We start from the raw sequence: 14,729 nt of genomic DNA on the forward strand, positions 1-14,729 counted from the left end.
GGTCAAGGGACCCTTAGGCAGCAGCAGTGGACGCCCTGGTGACACCGGTGTTTCAGTCGGTCTATGTGTTCCCTCCTCTGCCACTCATCTCAAAGATATTGAGAATCAGAAGACGAAAAAGAGTGCGGACAATACTCATTGTTCCAGATTGGCCTCGAAGGGCCTGGTATTCAAATCTTCAGGAAATGCTCACAGAAGATCCGTGGCCTCGTCCTCTCAGAGAGGACCTGTTGCAACAGGGGCCCTGCGTGTTCCACGACTTACTGCGGTTACGTTTGATGGCATGGCGGTTGAACACCGAATCCTAGCTGGGAAAGGCATTCCGGAAGAAGTCATCCCTACTCTGATAAAGGCTAGAAAGGAGGTGACGGCGAAACATTATCACCGTATCTGGAGAAAGTATGTATCTTGGTGTGAGGCTAAGAATGCTCCTACGGAAGATTTCCATCTGGGCCGTTTTCTCCACTTTCTGCAGACAGGAGTGGATATGGGCCTTAAATTGGGCTCCATTAAAGTACAGATTTCGGCCTTATCGATTTTTCTTTCAGAAGGAATTGGCTTCTCTCCCAGAAGTCCAGACTTTTGTAAAGGGAATGCTGCACATGCAGCCTCCTTTTGTGCCTCCTGTGGCACCATGGGACCTTAACGTGGTGTTAGTTCCTGAAATCTCACTGGTTTGAGCCCCTTCAAACAGTGGAATTAAAGTTTCTCACTTGGAAGGTGGTCATGTTGTTGGCCTTGGCGTCTGCAAGGCGGGTGTCTGAATTGGCGGCTTTGTCTCACAAAAGCCCCGATCTGATTTTTCATGTGGATAGAGCGGAGTTGAGGACTCGTCCTCAATTTTTGCCTAAGGTGGTTTCTTCGTTTCATATAGTACCGGTGGCTACGAGTGACTTGGAGGATTCCAAGTCCCTGGATGTAGTCAGGGCCTTAAAAATGTATGTAGCCAGGACAGCTCGGGTTAGTAAAACAGAGGCTCTGTTTATCCTGTATGCAGCTAACAAGGTTGGCGCTCCTGCTTCTAAGCAGACTATTGCTCGCTGGATATGTAACACGATTCAGCAGGCTCATTCTACGTCTGGATTGCCGTTGCCAAATTCGGTAAAGGCTCACTCCACTAGGAAGGTGGGCTCTTCTTGGGCGGCTGCCCGAGGCGTCTCGGCATTACAGCTTTGCCGAGCGGCGACTTGGTCGGGTTCAAACACTTTTGCAAAATTTTACAAGTTTGATACCCTGGCTGATGAGGACCTCATGTTTGCTCAATCGGTGCTGCAGAGTCATCCGCACTCTCCCGTCCGGTCTGGAGCTTTGGTATAATCCCCATGGTCCTTACGGAGTCCCCAGCATCCTCTAGGACGTAAGAGAAAATAAGATTTTAAACCTACCGGTAAATCTTTTTCTCCTAGTCCGTAGAGGATGCTGGGCGCCCGTCCCAGTGCGGACATATTTCTGCAAGACTTGTATATAGTTTCTGCTTACATAAGGGTTATGATACAGTTTTGATCAGTCTTGGACTGATGCTGTTTTGTTTCATACTGTTAACAGGTTAGTATATTCCATGTTATACGGTGTGGATGGTGTGGGCTGGTATGAATCTTGCCCTTAGATTAACAAAAATCCTTTCCTCGTACTGTCCGTCTCCTCTGGGCACAGTTTCTCTAACTGAGGTCTGGAGGAGGGGCATAGAGGGAGGAGCCAGTGCACACCCATTCTAAAGTTCTTTATAGTGCCCATGTCTCCTGCGGAGCCCGTCTATACCCCATGGTCCTTACGGAGTCTCCAACATACTCTACGGACTAGGAGAAAAAGATTTACCGGTAGGTTTAAAATCTTATTTTTTCCTCTGTAATTTGTCTAATGCAAAAGTACTAGTAGTGTTCCTGCTAGAATTTGGGCATGGCACTTCAGCACGCATGCTCCCGAAAAGGGGGTGTGACCGGCTGGAGAGGGGCCTCGTGACGTTTCCCCAATTCGTCACTCTTAGGGCCGGGCCCAGCACTCCCTAAGTGCTGCGCTTCTCCCAAGCTCTCTAGAATGCCATGTGCAAGCGGCTGTGCAGATAGCGTACTCTAAATCTGCCCTTTGTTTTATGTTTTGGTAGAGCTACTGTCTGTTTTTATGTAGTATAAACACTTGTAGCAAAGAGTATATTTTAAAAATTAGCTTTAATTAAGAGCTTGAAAACCTGTTGTGTATTGCAGAAATTAGCCAGGAAACAGCAGTGAATCCTGTGGATATTGTAAGCACTCTGCAGGCCTTACAGATGCTGAAATACTGGAAGGGAAAGCACCTTGTACTAAAGAGACAGGTAACTACTGTATGCACATGTGATTTCACCAGTTTTTGGCTGCCATGTTAGTCTCTTGATTGATTTCACCACAGCTAAATAAAAAAAAAACCTAAGGGGGCCATTCAAATTTTTTTGGGGGCACCCTGCACTCGGCTGTTGCTCTGATCAGGTGCATATGCCATTATTTCTGCGTGCCACTCCTGAGGGGGTGAGCAGAAATGTACTACAACCCCAGCATTTTATTTGTCGCCCCCAGTACTTTACTCAGGTTTAGTCGCTTTGCGTGGCGAATCCCAGTGCTGTTAGGCACGAATAACAATGGGTGCCCGGCACGTGTACAAACATTTGCATATTGCCCGTGATACGCAAATACGGGTGCACAAACATCATTTGGATCGCCCCCCTAAGTGTTAAAGATATAGTGATGAAAGGGTGCAGGGTGGTCACGCATCCAAAAATACATACTTAACAGGTTGTAACTAATGAAGACGATGTATGCTAAAACTCTAATTGCAAAGCACAGCTGTTACTCGCCTTCATGCTGTGACAACACTCCCCATGTTTTTGTGTGTTGATCTTTCAGTATGTTCAAAACATTAAATAGTTGTTGTAACATGAATTTGAAAATAAACTAGTTGATATTGACTAAACATTTAAATTGCAGGATTTAATTGACGAATGGGCAGCTAAAGAAGCAAAGAGAAGCAACAGCAATAAGACAATGGACCCAAGCTGTCTCAAATGGACTCCTCCTAAAGGAACATGAAACCTTTATTTGTCAGACCAAATTTTGCAGTCTCCCATCAGTCAATCTGCATATATCTCATCTGCACTGGCAAATTCAAACTGTTTTGTGCTCAACCAACCCTTGCCCTTGCTGTATGTTGAACTATACACTCCTTGGAAGGCCTGTAGGGAGTAATACAATGTCTTTCCAGATAGAGCCACATCTACAGATTACGAAACAGCCATGTTACACCGCTAGAGTGACATGATGTGCAAGGTTACACACATGATTTATTTTACAGGTTTGTTTTTTTATTCCCCCACTACTGACACCAAGCGCCCTCTTTGTGGCCCTGTTTGAATGATCAGGACTTCTTTAAACGTCTGGGTGTTCTGATCCTTTATTTCCCAGGAAATAAGTTATGAAGAGTGAAAGTATTTTAATAAAATGGAAAGCAGAGAGCCATCGCTGCTAATGATTCATGCCTCTTATGTGTATGGTGGGCTCCATCTATTAATAGTCTTAGAGAGCAATAATGGTAATGAGCCGAATAATGCGAAAGGGAAAGTCACCAAAAACAGATTGTTTAAGCATTTATTGAATATATATGGAAAAATATATTTGATATATCCATAGCAAAGCAAAATGTGAGCTCGCGAATGGGATGCCATTTTCATAATCTCAAGTAGAATGTGGATTATTGTGTTACTGGTATAGCTCTGAACCAAATAATAAGAGTTGATGCATAAAATATATTAATAGGCTATTCAGGGTATCCATTTTGAGATATTAAAAGGTTTAAAAAAACTGGACTCCCATGACACTCTCCATACCAGTACTTATGTGTTTTCCTTGACCTTCCTAAGTGTATGTTACAGATTGGACAGGCTTTCAGGATAGGTAATGGTGCCCATACATCAGATGGCTATTGGGCAAATTCCCCATTCTGCCAGTGCCTGGGTCAGGGGGATCTGGGATATCCATGTTGTAAATACTCAATTTGCTGTTTCCGACCCCCTAAAAATGATTGGGATCGGTAAGTCAGGTATTTTTAACATGCTGTATTTTGCCAATTCCCCAATAATTGATGTCCGCTGCAATTTTGATCTCTGGTCATCGGATTGGCATTGGCAGGGAATCACAGCTCAAATGTATGGCCTGCATAATCCAGTCACTTACAACTATCGAAGATAAAGTATTCAATCCTGCCACATATGTTAAAATGATGTAAGACCATGGCAGACTCTGAGTGACCAGTAGTATGGAATATAATGGTATATACTTCCAATAAGATAGTGCTTCTGAAACCTTTACCATCGGGAAGTTGGAAAGTTTATTTAGTTGCTTTAATGCATTAGATGCGAGTAAATTTGCAGTGGAATTTTGCCGATTTTGACTGGATTTGTAAATTAGCATTTCACAAAATTTCTAGTCTGTGTAGAGATGTCAATTCATTGTGGAGTGGCTGAGGTAAGACTGGGAACACTTAAGGGTGCAATTTGTCCTTAAATATTCCCTTTTGTTGCAGCACTTGGAACAACAAATGACTTCAATCAGCAATATCTATAGACTAGATAAATTCCACTAAAATACAAATGTACAAAATTCTATTCATTCTATTCTATGATATGGCAATGCAAGAGGAGAACTATTTTTGTTGCTGTAACACGCACTTCTGCAAATCAGCCTGTTCCTTTGATGAACTTAGTTCTGCAAAAATTTGTTTCCACTTTGACCATCTCTAACATAGAGATGAACTTTTAATATATGCACTCAACATATGTTTAATAAGTAATTGACAATGTTAGGTTATTCCAGTTCTGTAGGTTTTCATTTATTTGTTTGATTTCATATTGAAATGGTATTATAAAGTTTACAACAGGATATAATAAATGACCTAGGATATGTGTTATTACCTTTTATTTATAACCGTACATTTCATGATCTCTTAACAGTCTTTTCCTTTCATCATCCGATCAATGTGCCTTTTCTTTACATAGTGAAGTTCCAGGATATAGGATAGCCCATTTATGCAACTATTCAGCAATATTTCATGCTCTTGTCCAGTGCTTACTACATTTTTGTGTAATTTGGCTTACACATTTTGCAGGGTTATTTTTTTTTCTTTATTTTAAAATGTCTATTATATTGAAATTATTTTCTGTACTCTAGCAAGATAGCCGTCTTGTGAGACTTTAGTAATTCGCTCATATGCTGTAGTTTTACCTGCACTTCTTTCCAGGATTTTCTACTCTCCTTTAGATTGTGTCTCTTTGCTCCATACTCTATGGGAACACAATCTGCAGTGGATGCCATTGAATACCAACACTGGCATTGACTATCTCATTTCACATAGTGTGGCTCTTGTGACCAAGGGAAGCTTTAATATAGAATATCAGCAAAGTGTTTGCTCAGTCCTAATACATTGAGATGACAACAAAGAAACCAGGAGGTTACTACAATCAAGCGGGTTTTCTTTTGGAACCTTATCCTGTATATTATTTATATTTTGTTGTGCTGAATGGCACACAGAACTTGGTATCCCAGGGTCTTGGCTAGAAAGCATGTGGCTTGATATATTTTGCAGTTGTGAAATGATACAGGCTTTTACAAGTGATAGTGTATAGCTTGTGAATGTCCTTAGATGCTAAATTGTACAGAAGCTTTTGTATTCTATGTATTGTGTCTTATAAACCCCTCTAAAAGCTTGGGCCGGGTGTAACCTGTCCGTTCCTTGCCTTCTTGGAATGTTGTAGACACATTGGGAAGTGTGGGGAGGAGAGAGCGGCCATATGCAGTCTTACTGTGCAATGCAGAAGTGTTTGGGCATATACTGCCGGGAAAGACTGATGCATGCCATACATCCGTATGTGTGCTTTCCTTACCCAATAAAGTATATATTTTTGAAAATGTATTTGCAAAGAAAGTAAATATTTTGGAATCTTAAAAAAAAAAAAAAAAAGGCACCAAAAAAAAAGAAGCTTTCAATAGATACTAAATTGCAGTAATGTCCATCAGCTTGTGTTTCCAAAGTACAAATATGGAGGACATTTTGTTAGCGAGAGGTTTATTTTGTAGTCTTTCTGTAAACTGTATCCTTGGCGCTCTTTGTTTCAACAGTGGGCCAAGTTATTTGGCTGCCATTGTAGGGGCTTATTGTAATGATGTACTGTATGTTCTTGTAAGATGTACTTCCTTGACACTGTTGTGTATATCCTTGCACTTGCCTTCCAGGGTGTTTTTAAAACGCACAATCAACTACTTGTCATGCATAATAATAAAATGGTTTACCTAATGGTTTCCATCCAACCCTTCTTTTCTAATCCTCTACCCCTGACCACTTTGTTGCTTTTTATGGAAGACCTCAAATAACGTTCTTAATAAATGGAGGAAATACAGAATATAGTTTTTATAACTGCATTGGTAATGTTTTGTAGCCTAGGACAGAATTTATTCACATGGGCTTTGGGAAAAGAGGTGACAGCCAAATTCTGTGTTCCTTCATGTCACATGAGTGATAATCTGAAAAAGCAAGCATTGTAATACAATCTTCCAGCTCTAGTGTTAAAGTCCATGTCCCAGAAGGTATCCGGTTGATAGACAGTGTCTAGTTAGACAGTCAATAGATACCACGTGTTAGACAGACATTAGGTAGACAGGGTCAAAGGGTCGATGTGAAAATGGTTGACAAAAAAAGATAGACACGTTTTTTGTTTTTGTTTTTTACATGTTTTTGGACTATTTCATACCTTCTCTATCCATGTGGGCATAGAGTTGGTTATAAACCTTGTGGCGAGCCCCGCGAGGATATGCCTTTCTACAATTGGGGGTCCCAGGTGACAAAAACTATCCACACAAACCACAAAAATGCAAAAAAAAAAACATGGTGTCTACCTTTTTTTGTGTCGACCATTTTCATGTCAACCTTTTGTACTGTCTACCTTTTTCATGTCGACCTTTTGACCCTGTCGACCTAATGTCTGTCTAACATATGTTGTCTATCTATTGACTGTCTAACTAGACACTGTCTATCAACCTACACCAGTCCCAGAATGTCCTGTCAGCCTCTGACTGGCAGGGTGTGCTGGGAATTGTAGTTCCACCATTGCTGGAAAGTCACGTTACCTGTGCTGTAGATGTAATCGTCTGCATTATCCCAACGCCAACAAAGTTATTTAAGTATATGCAGCTAACATTAGGACACTGGAAATGCATTTATATTACTTTTATGGTGTTTTTTTTATTTTTTATTACATACATGGAGCATGTGCTATTAGGCAACCGTTACATGGCGTTTCCCTGAGTATGGCATGCATTTATCATTGTAGTGGTGTCTGCAGCACACTGTACCCAGTAGTGTGCTGTACATAGCCTGCATCTCTATTACAAGTCGAGTATCCCGTATCCAAATATTCCAAAATACAGAAGTTTTTGAGTGACACTGAAATAGTGAAACTTTTTTGTTTTCTGATGGCTCAATGTACACAAACTTTGTTTAATACACAAAGTTATTAAAACATATTGTATTAAATGTCCTTCAGGCTTTGTGTATAAGGTGTATATGAAATATAAATGCATTCTGTGCAAAGACTTTGGTCCTGTCGTCATGATCTCTCATCATGGTGTGCTTTTATTCCAAAATACAGAAAAATCTGTTATCCAAAATCTAGTCCCAAGCATTTTGGATGTGGGATACTCAACCTGTACTACAGTAGGTAACAGTTATGTGGCGTTACCCAGAGTATGGTATACAGTCATCATTGTGGTGTCCAGAGTCTACTTTAACCAGTAGTGTGCCGCGCATAGCCTGCATCTCTAATACTAGGTAACAGTTATGTGGCGTTACCCAGAGTATGGTATACAGTCATCATTGTGGTGTCCAGAGTCTACTTTAACCAGTAGTGTGCCGCGCATAGCCTGCATCTCTAATACTAGGTAACAGTTATGTGGAAATACCCGGAGTATGGTATACAGTCATCATTGTGGTGTCCAGAGTCTACTTTAGCCAGTAGTGTGCCGCGCATAGCCTGCATCTCTAATACTAGGTAACAGTTATGTGGAAATACCCGGAGTATGGTATACAGTCATCATTGTGGTGTCCAGAGTCTACTTTAGCCAGTAGTGTGCCGCGCATAGCCTGCATCTCTAATACTAGGTAACAGTTATGTGGAAATACCCGGAGTATGGTATACAATCATCATTGTGGTGTCCAGAGTCTACTTTAGCCAGTAGTGTGCCGCGCATAGCCTGCATCTCTAATACTAGGTAACAGTTATGTGGAAATACCCGGAGTATGGTATACAATCATCATTGTGGTGTCCAGAGTCTACTTTAGCCAGTAGTGTGCCGCGCATAGCCTGCCTCTCTAATACTAGATAAGTTAATTGCACATTCCCTTAAAGATCGCAAATTGCTTGGCATATACAATGTAATGTATGAGGTTTCTTTCCCGATAACTTTGTAGACTGCAAAAACAATAGCCTTTGCTTTGCCTTGTATACATGTTGTGTTACTGTACATAAAAAATGCACCACTTACTGTACATGCAGATGGAGGTAATGCATAAAATCTTGCCTGTATATCATGCTAGGTGTTTGTATCTGAATTGCTTAGTCATCTTAAATACTTGCCTTTTATTTTGTTGGAGTCTGGTACCTGGCTGGTAGCCTGTTTTGCAGGATTTTATGCAAATAGTGGAAAAAGGTAACTCCCATTGAACCAGTGGGTTGGGTTTTTATATTATATATATATATATATATATATATATATATATATATATATTTTTTTTTTTTTGTTATTGCAAAGTTACATTTCTCTACATAAAGTAATAAGTAGCTATGATCTTGGCTAGTATGTTTCACTTATTCCAGTGAGAGAAATCTGTAAACTGATAGCATTGTTACCTTAATCTGCATACAACACCTAGAACTGTATAGTCTGACTAGCTGTACGTGCCCCTAGGCCTCCTTGAGTGGTGGTCAACCTATGCCAGTGGTTCCCAAACTGTGTTCTTAAGCTCCCTGGGGTGCCTCAGAACACTAGCAGGGGTGCCTTGGGTTGGTGGTCCATGACCAATTCAAACTTTTTTTGGTCAAAGTAATAGACAAAACCAGTGCTTGTGGCTGCCAATTATAAAATGAGGACAAACAGAAGCAACTATTGTCACGCACCACACTAAAGAAACTAGGGATGACACACAAACATAATTTACTTATTCTTTTCTTAAATTCTCAAAGAAACTTTTTGCCTAGGGTTGCCGTGAAAAAATTCTGATACTCTAGGGCGCCATGATTCAAAAAAGTTTGGGAACCACTGGGCTTTGCCTTTTAGCTGAAAATTGAAGTTTCTATAGAATTCATCTAGACACTAGTGCGGTAAAATTAACTGAGTAAACACTTAAGCGTGTCAACCTTCATTGCCCCCAGTAATGTTTTAACTTAATTGGTTTGTCTGTTTTAATGTACTGTTACTTATACATCTGACTTTAATGTTACTCTTTTAAAATATTATCCTTTTCATCTACGTTGGAGATTTGTATGAGTGGTCCTTGAAATACATATGGAATTTTGCATCTTCTACTGTACATTTATTGTATCACGCAACTTGGCGACTTGCAGTAAATGATGAAGGCTTAGGGTATTTATGTTGTTAACAAGTGCAAGTTGATGAACACTAGTTCCATCATTTTACAAGCTGTACTTTGTGGGTATTGATTGTACATGAGTTGTAGCACGGTTTCAAATACTGAACACTGAGGCGGTTCTACTTTTCATAGCCTACAAGATTATACGATAATGGTTAAGCTAATGGTCTGTGATGGATTATATTATAACAAGTGATACTAATGCTATAAATTTATATATGTTGGGTTGTAATATCGTCATTGCAGTGTTATGCAATGTTCTGAGGTGCGGTGTTATGAAATCCTGTGTATTATAATGAATGCTGCACCTTTTACTATAATTTACAGCAGATTTTTCCATGACCCGCACAACCCAACAACTTTATATTTTTATATGGTCATTGAATTCCTTTTGTGATTTCTAATATCTTTACAATATATAACCTCCAAAGATCAGTGAATAAATACTGCTGTCAATTTAGTATTCTGAAATCTGTTAACAATCTTGTATTATAAAGCACAGCACCCACTAGTGTTCATAATAGGGCATTTCAAGTTCATCTGTACATCCTTTGACCTTTATAAAAGCACAGTGATTGCTACTTCATGAAATGATTAGGTGGGTAATATACACATCGCTGTAAAGTATAATAGAATCACTGAATTTAAATATTCTACAATGCACAGCATGGATCTACTCCAGTATATTATACATCCGTGTAAATTACCCTTTAAAAGAGGTTATTCAAATAGTTACTTTTATTAAAATTCTGTGGGGCCGATTTATTAAGTCTGGTGAAGTGATAAAGTGGAAGGTGATAGAGCACCAGCCAGTCAGCTCCTAACTGTCATTTTTTAAACCCAGTCTGTAACATGGCAGTTAGGATCTGATTGGCTGGTCCTTTATCACCTTTCAATTTATCATGTCACCGAGCTTAATAAATCTGCCCCTGTGTTTTTTACCAGTCATACTTTACTGCTGTGACTGAACATTGCCATGCAATCCTTGTAGTATGAAACTCCCAACAAAATTCTTTTTAACATGTTCATTTCTTGATGGAGATTAAAAATTCTACAATGATCCATTTAATCCCTTTAGCAACTAGTAAAAGATGAACTCTTGCAATGCCTATTATCTTGTAATACGCACAGTGTGCAAATGGTTTACAGTGTGTCTGGGAGACTGCATCCTTAACTCTTTTTTCTGCCAGAACAGGTAGCAGCCATGTTACTTATAGAAAAGCGCTTTTATTTGCAGCAATACAGATTATTTGCACTGGATAAATAGACTTTATTTATGTGTTCTGCTATAGGCTGTTATGTGACTTGTTACTCATAGCAGTATATTGCCTACTCAATAAAGCATGCACTCTTCTTTCAAATAGACTTGTGTTTGGGTGTTTATATGACTTGGAACATATTATGAACAAATTGTATCCAGCGCTCTACTTGTGTGGATAAACGCTGTGGCAGCAAAATTGTGGTGGAGGTTAAACCCAATACCTCTTTAAAGATATATAACATAAGGGTACACAATTGCGCCTGAATATGTGGTGGTAATGGTTGTAATACTAAATGACAAGTATACACTGTATATATGAAGAATTAGTGTATTTATTCTAAAACAAAATGACAGAAAGAGAATAAATGGAAAAAGATGTGAAAAAATAGAAAATTAATACATTAATGAAAGTGTATATATATATATATATGTATATGAAAGAATTCTATACATATGTATACTTTGGTCCGCAGTCCAGTACAATAGAGTGTGGCGTCCCACCTCGTTTAATTGTGCTCAAACTTCTACCACAATGTGTGGAGGGGTATATACAACACAGTCCCAGAGGAGCTCGTTCAGTAATATATGGGGGTCACGGTCAAAGAGTCTGTTGCAGCAGCTTGATCCTGTCTTGAGAGGGAGGGGGGGTGAGGTGATCTTCTGACGGTGCTAGCAAATGAAGGGGTACCCCAGGTGGCTATGCGGGAGGGATGAGTTGCAGGAGATAGGTAATTATTGGCTCTGGACTCGCCGCTCTCTGACTCGGTCTGTGGCTGCGGAAGGTGCCCGTGTAGACAGGCGTCTGCCGCCGGCCAGATCCGAGGAGTGCGGTCGTGTCTCTGGGGGGGAAAGTGTCACTGACTTCGAGACCCGGAGCGGGACTGTCCGCAGTGCACCTCCCCACTTACAGAGCCCTTACCTTGTTCTTCTGTGCTCGATTCCCAACTTCCGCTGTCACCTTGCTTCCTTGTCAGTCTTGCAGCTTTTCGTCCGGTTTCACTTTCACTTTCCTGTTCCTCGCGGTCACGTGACCTGTTCCTGTTCCTCAGCAGTCTTCAGCGCCGTGGGTGATGAATGTGTCCAGAAATAGAGAGCTCTGCTGTGTTGAATATGATTAAGGCAGTCTGTTTGAAACGGTGTCCTGTTAGCTCCTACGCGTGTCGACCTTTCTAGGTCTTCCTCAGGGAGTCTATGAGTGCCATATTCAGTGTGGGCTATTTATGCCCATACTTGCTTATGTCATAGAAAAGGTGGCGTGTTTCTCGAATTATAATGGGGATTTGTTATATAACGACTATACAGACAATCATACAATAAAAAGAATATACAAGGAAAGAATGGGATATAGAAAAACAATAATAATAGTAATAGTAAACAAAACAAGCAAAAATGATATATGTAAAAGGTATAACGACCATAAAGAATGATTTTTGAGACTGAATCATTAGTGAATATTGGGAAATGATGAGAGTTCGTTTCTGGTGAATTTATTAGTTGTGTGAGAATTTTCTGTTACTACATTTGGAGGTAGTGACAGTCTGTGGTTTGTGGGTTAAAAGTTGATAAATGGGGTTATGGACAATCCGAAGATTATGAATAAAACCTAATTGGGATAAAAAGTGAAAAATTTTGTTATGTAAACACAATATGTTAATATATTATTAATTCCGCAGCCACAGACCGAGTCAGAGAGCGGCGAGTCCAGAGCCAATAATTACCTATCTCCTGCAACTCATCCCTCCCGCATAGCCACCTGGGGTACCCCTTAATTTGCTAGCACCGTCAGAAGATCACCTCACCCCCCCTCCCTCTCAAGACAGGATCAAGCTGCTGCAACAGACTCTTTGACCGTGACCCCCATATATTACTGAACGAGCTCCTCTGGGACTGTGTTGTATATACCCCTCCACACATTGTGGTAGAAGTTTGAGCACAATTAAACGAGGTGGGACGCCACACTCTATTGTACTGGACTGCGGACCAAAGTATACATATGTATAGAATTCTTTCATATACATATATATATATATATATACACTCTTTCATTAATGTATTAATTTTCTATTTTTTCACATCTTTTTCCATTTATTCTCTTTCTGTCATTTTGTTTTAGAATAAATACACTAATTCTTCATATATACAGTGTATACTTGTCATTTAGTATTACAACCATTACCACCACATATTCAGGCGCAATTGTGTACCCTTATGTTATATATCTTTAAAGAGGTATTGGGTTTAACCTCCACCACAATTTTGCTGCCACAGCGTTTATCCACACAAGTAGAGCGCTGGATACAATTTGTTCATAATTCGTTTCTCAAACCCAGTATCCAGCAGCACCTTGTATGGGTATTCTAGAACTTAGAAAAGACAGAGCCACTAGGGCAGATATCATTTTCACTAATTTAGAACACACCACTGCAACACATAACAGTTTGAACAAGTTCTGTGATATCTTTCTAAGGGTAGAGAGATTAGCAACGAGAGAATCCAAAATTTGGTGGGACAATAAAACATTGCAATGGTATCTATCACAACGAATTATACCAAAAGGCCTGAAAATTAAGAAAGCCCCGACACATAGTAGAGAGGACCCACAATTCATGGAAAAATGGAACAACATCCTGCATGACTGCTCCACACAGCTAATTAAATTGATTGTGAACACACATGAGACTGAACTAATAAAATTAGGCACAGAAATAGAGTCACTACAGACAGCTTTGGATGAACACAAACACGATAAGGATTTCCAACAATTAGAAGCAATTTCAAAAAACAGACTGAAAAGGGTAGAGGAAGAAACCATAGCTACAAAAAAATCCAAGATCCTGAGGGATAAAATAGGGAAAACTAAACCAGACAAGAAACCCAACAATAAACAGAAATCAATCCCGGCCTTACTCAATACACCAACAAAGACTAAGACACACAAACGTGAAAGGATACCCAAAATTACACCCATCTATAAAAGATTGAATCTCACCTACCAAGAGTACATGACAAAACTACACAAGAAAGCTTCAGGCCCCAAAAAAGAAATCACTTATCATAAAACAAGCAATGAGAGTCTAGACAACTCAATTTTAGAGAGCACTTTAGATACTGACTTTTCAACTTACAGTATTGAAGAGGACCTTGAATATGAAAGACTAGCCAGAGTGTCATTAGAAAAAGGCTTCCAAGTTTCAATAAATTTGGAAGACATACCTCTGAATGAGAATTTAGAAACACAGACCATTGAGCAGACATATAACGAGACATGTGCAGACCATTTTTTAGTAAAAAGGGCAGGAATCCTGTCCTGCGACATGAATCAGGTAACACCAAACAAACGAAAGTTGGAGGACCTAGACGAGGATGTAGAGGAGGTAGGAATAGGAAGACACAAGAGAAACAATTACCAGAAATAGGAACCAAAGGAATTTTTAATTTGAGCACAGTTACATTAAAAGATGAGCACATATCACTGTTGAACAAGGGGCTCAAGTTCGCACCAACTAAACAGCTGAATAAATTTGAAACATATCTAGACTTGCACAAATTTACAAGAAAACTAACCCTCGCCAAGTATTACAACAAAGGATCTGTCGCATACACAGAACATAAGGAACCAGACAAAACATACAAACATTCAGATCTGAAACCGAAATCCAACTTCTATCCGCAACACATGAGGGGTTCCTTCATTGATACATTTGAACAGTTGGTAACACGTGACATAGATAGACTAGAAACCAAACCAAGGAACATAAATATAACAACAACAGAAAGGAACGCACTCAAGGATCTAGGTAACAACAGA

At 39.8% G+C, this 14,729-nt stretch overlaps 1 protein-coding gene across 9 annotated transcripts in view; it reads left to right on the forward strand.

Moving 5' to 3' along the window:
- KAT7 (lysine acetyltransferase 7) overlaps nt 1-11,023 on the forward strand; it is a 142,796-nt gene extending 131,773 nt beyond the window's left edge. For all 9 annotated transcript variants that reach the window (XM_063959887.1, XM_063959886.1, XM_063959883.1 and 6 more), the window contains 2 exons: nt 2,202-2,308; nt 2,955-11,023. In XM_063959887.1, coding sequence (XP_063815957.1) covers nt 2,202-2,308; nt 2,955-3,056 — 209 coding nt within the window. In that variant the 3' untranslated portion in view covers nt 3,057-11,023. The remainder of the gene's footprint in view (nt 1-2,201; nt 2,309-2,954) is intronic.
- The last annotated feature ends 3,706 nt before the right edge of the window (nt 11,024-14,729 follow it).

This window comes from Pseudophryne corroboree, chromosome 3 (assembly GCF_028390025.1).
Source record: "Pseudophryne corroboree isolate aPseCor3 chromosome 3, aPseCor3.hap2, whole genome shotgun sequence".
NCBI lineage: Eukaryota > Metazoa > Chordata > Amphibia > Anura > Myobatrachidae > Pseudophryne > Pseudophryne corroboree.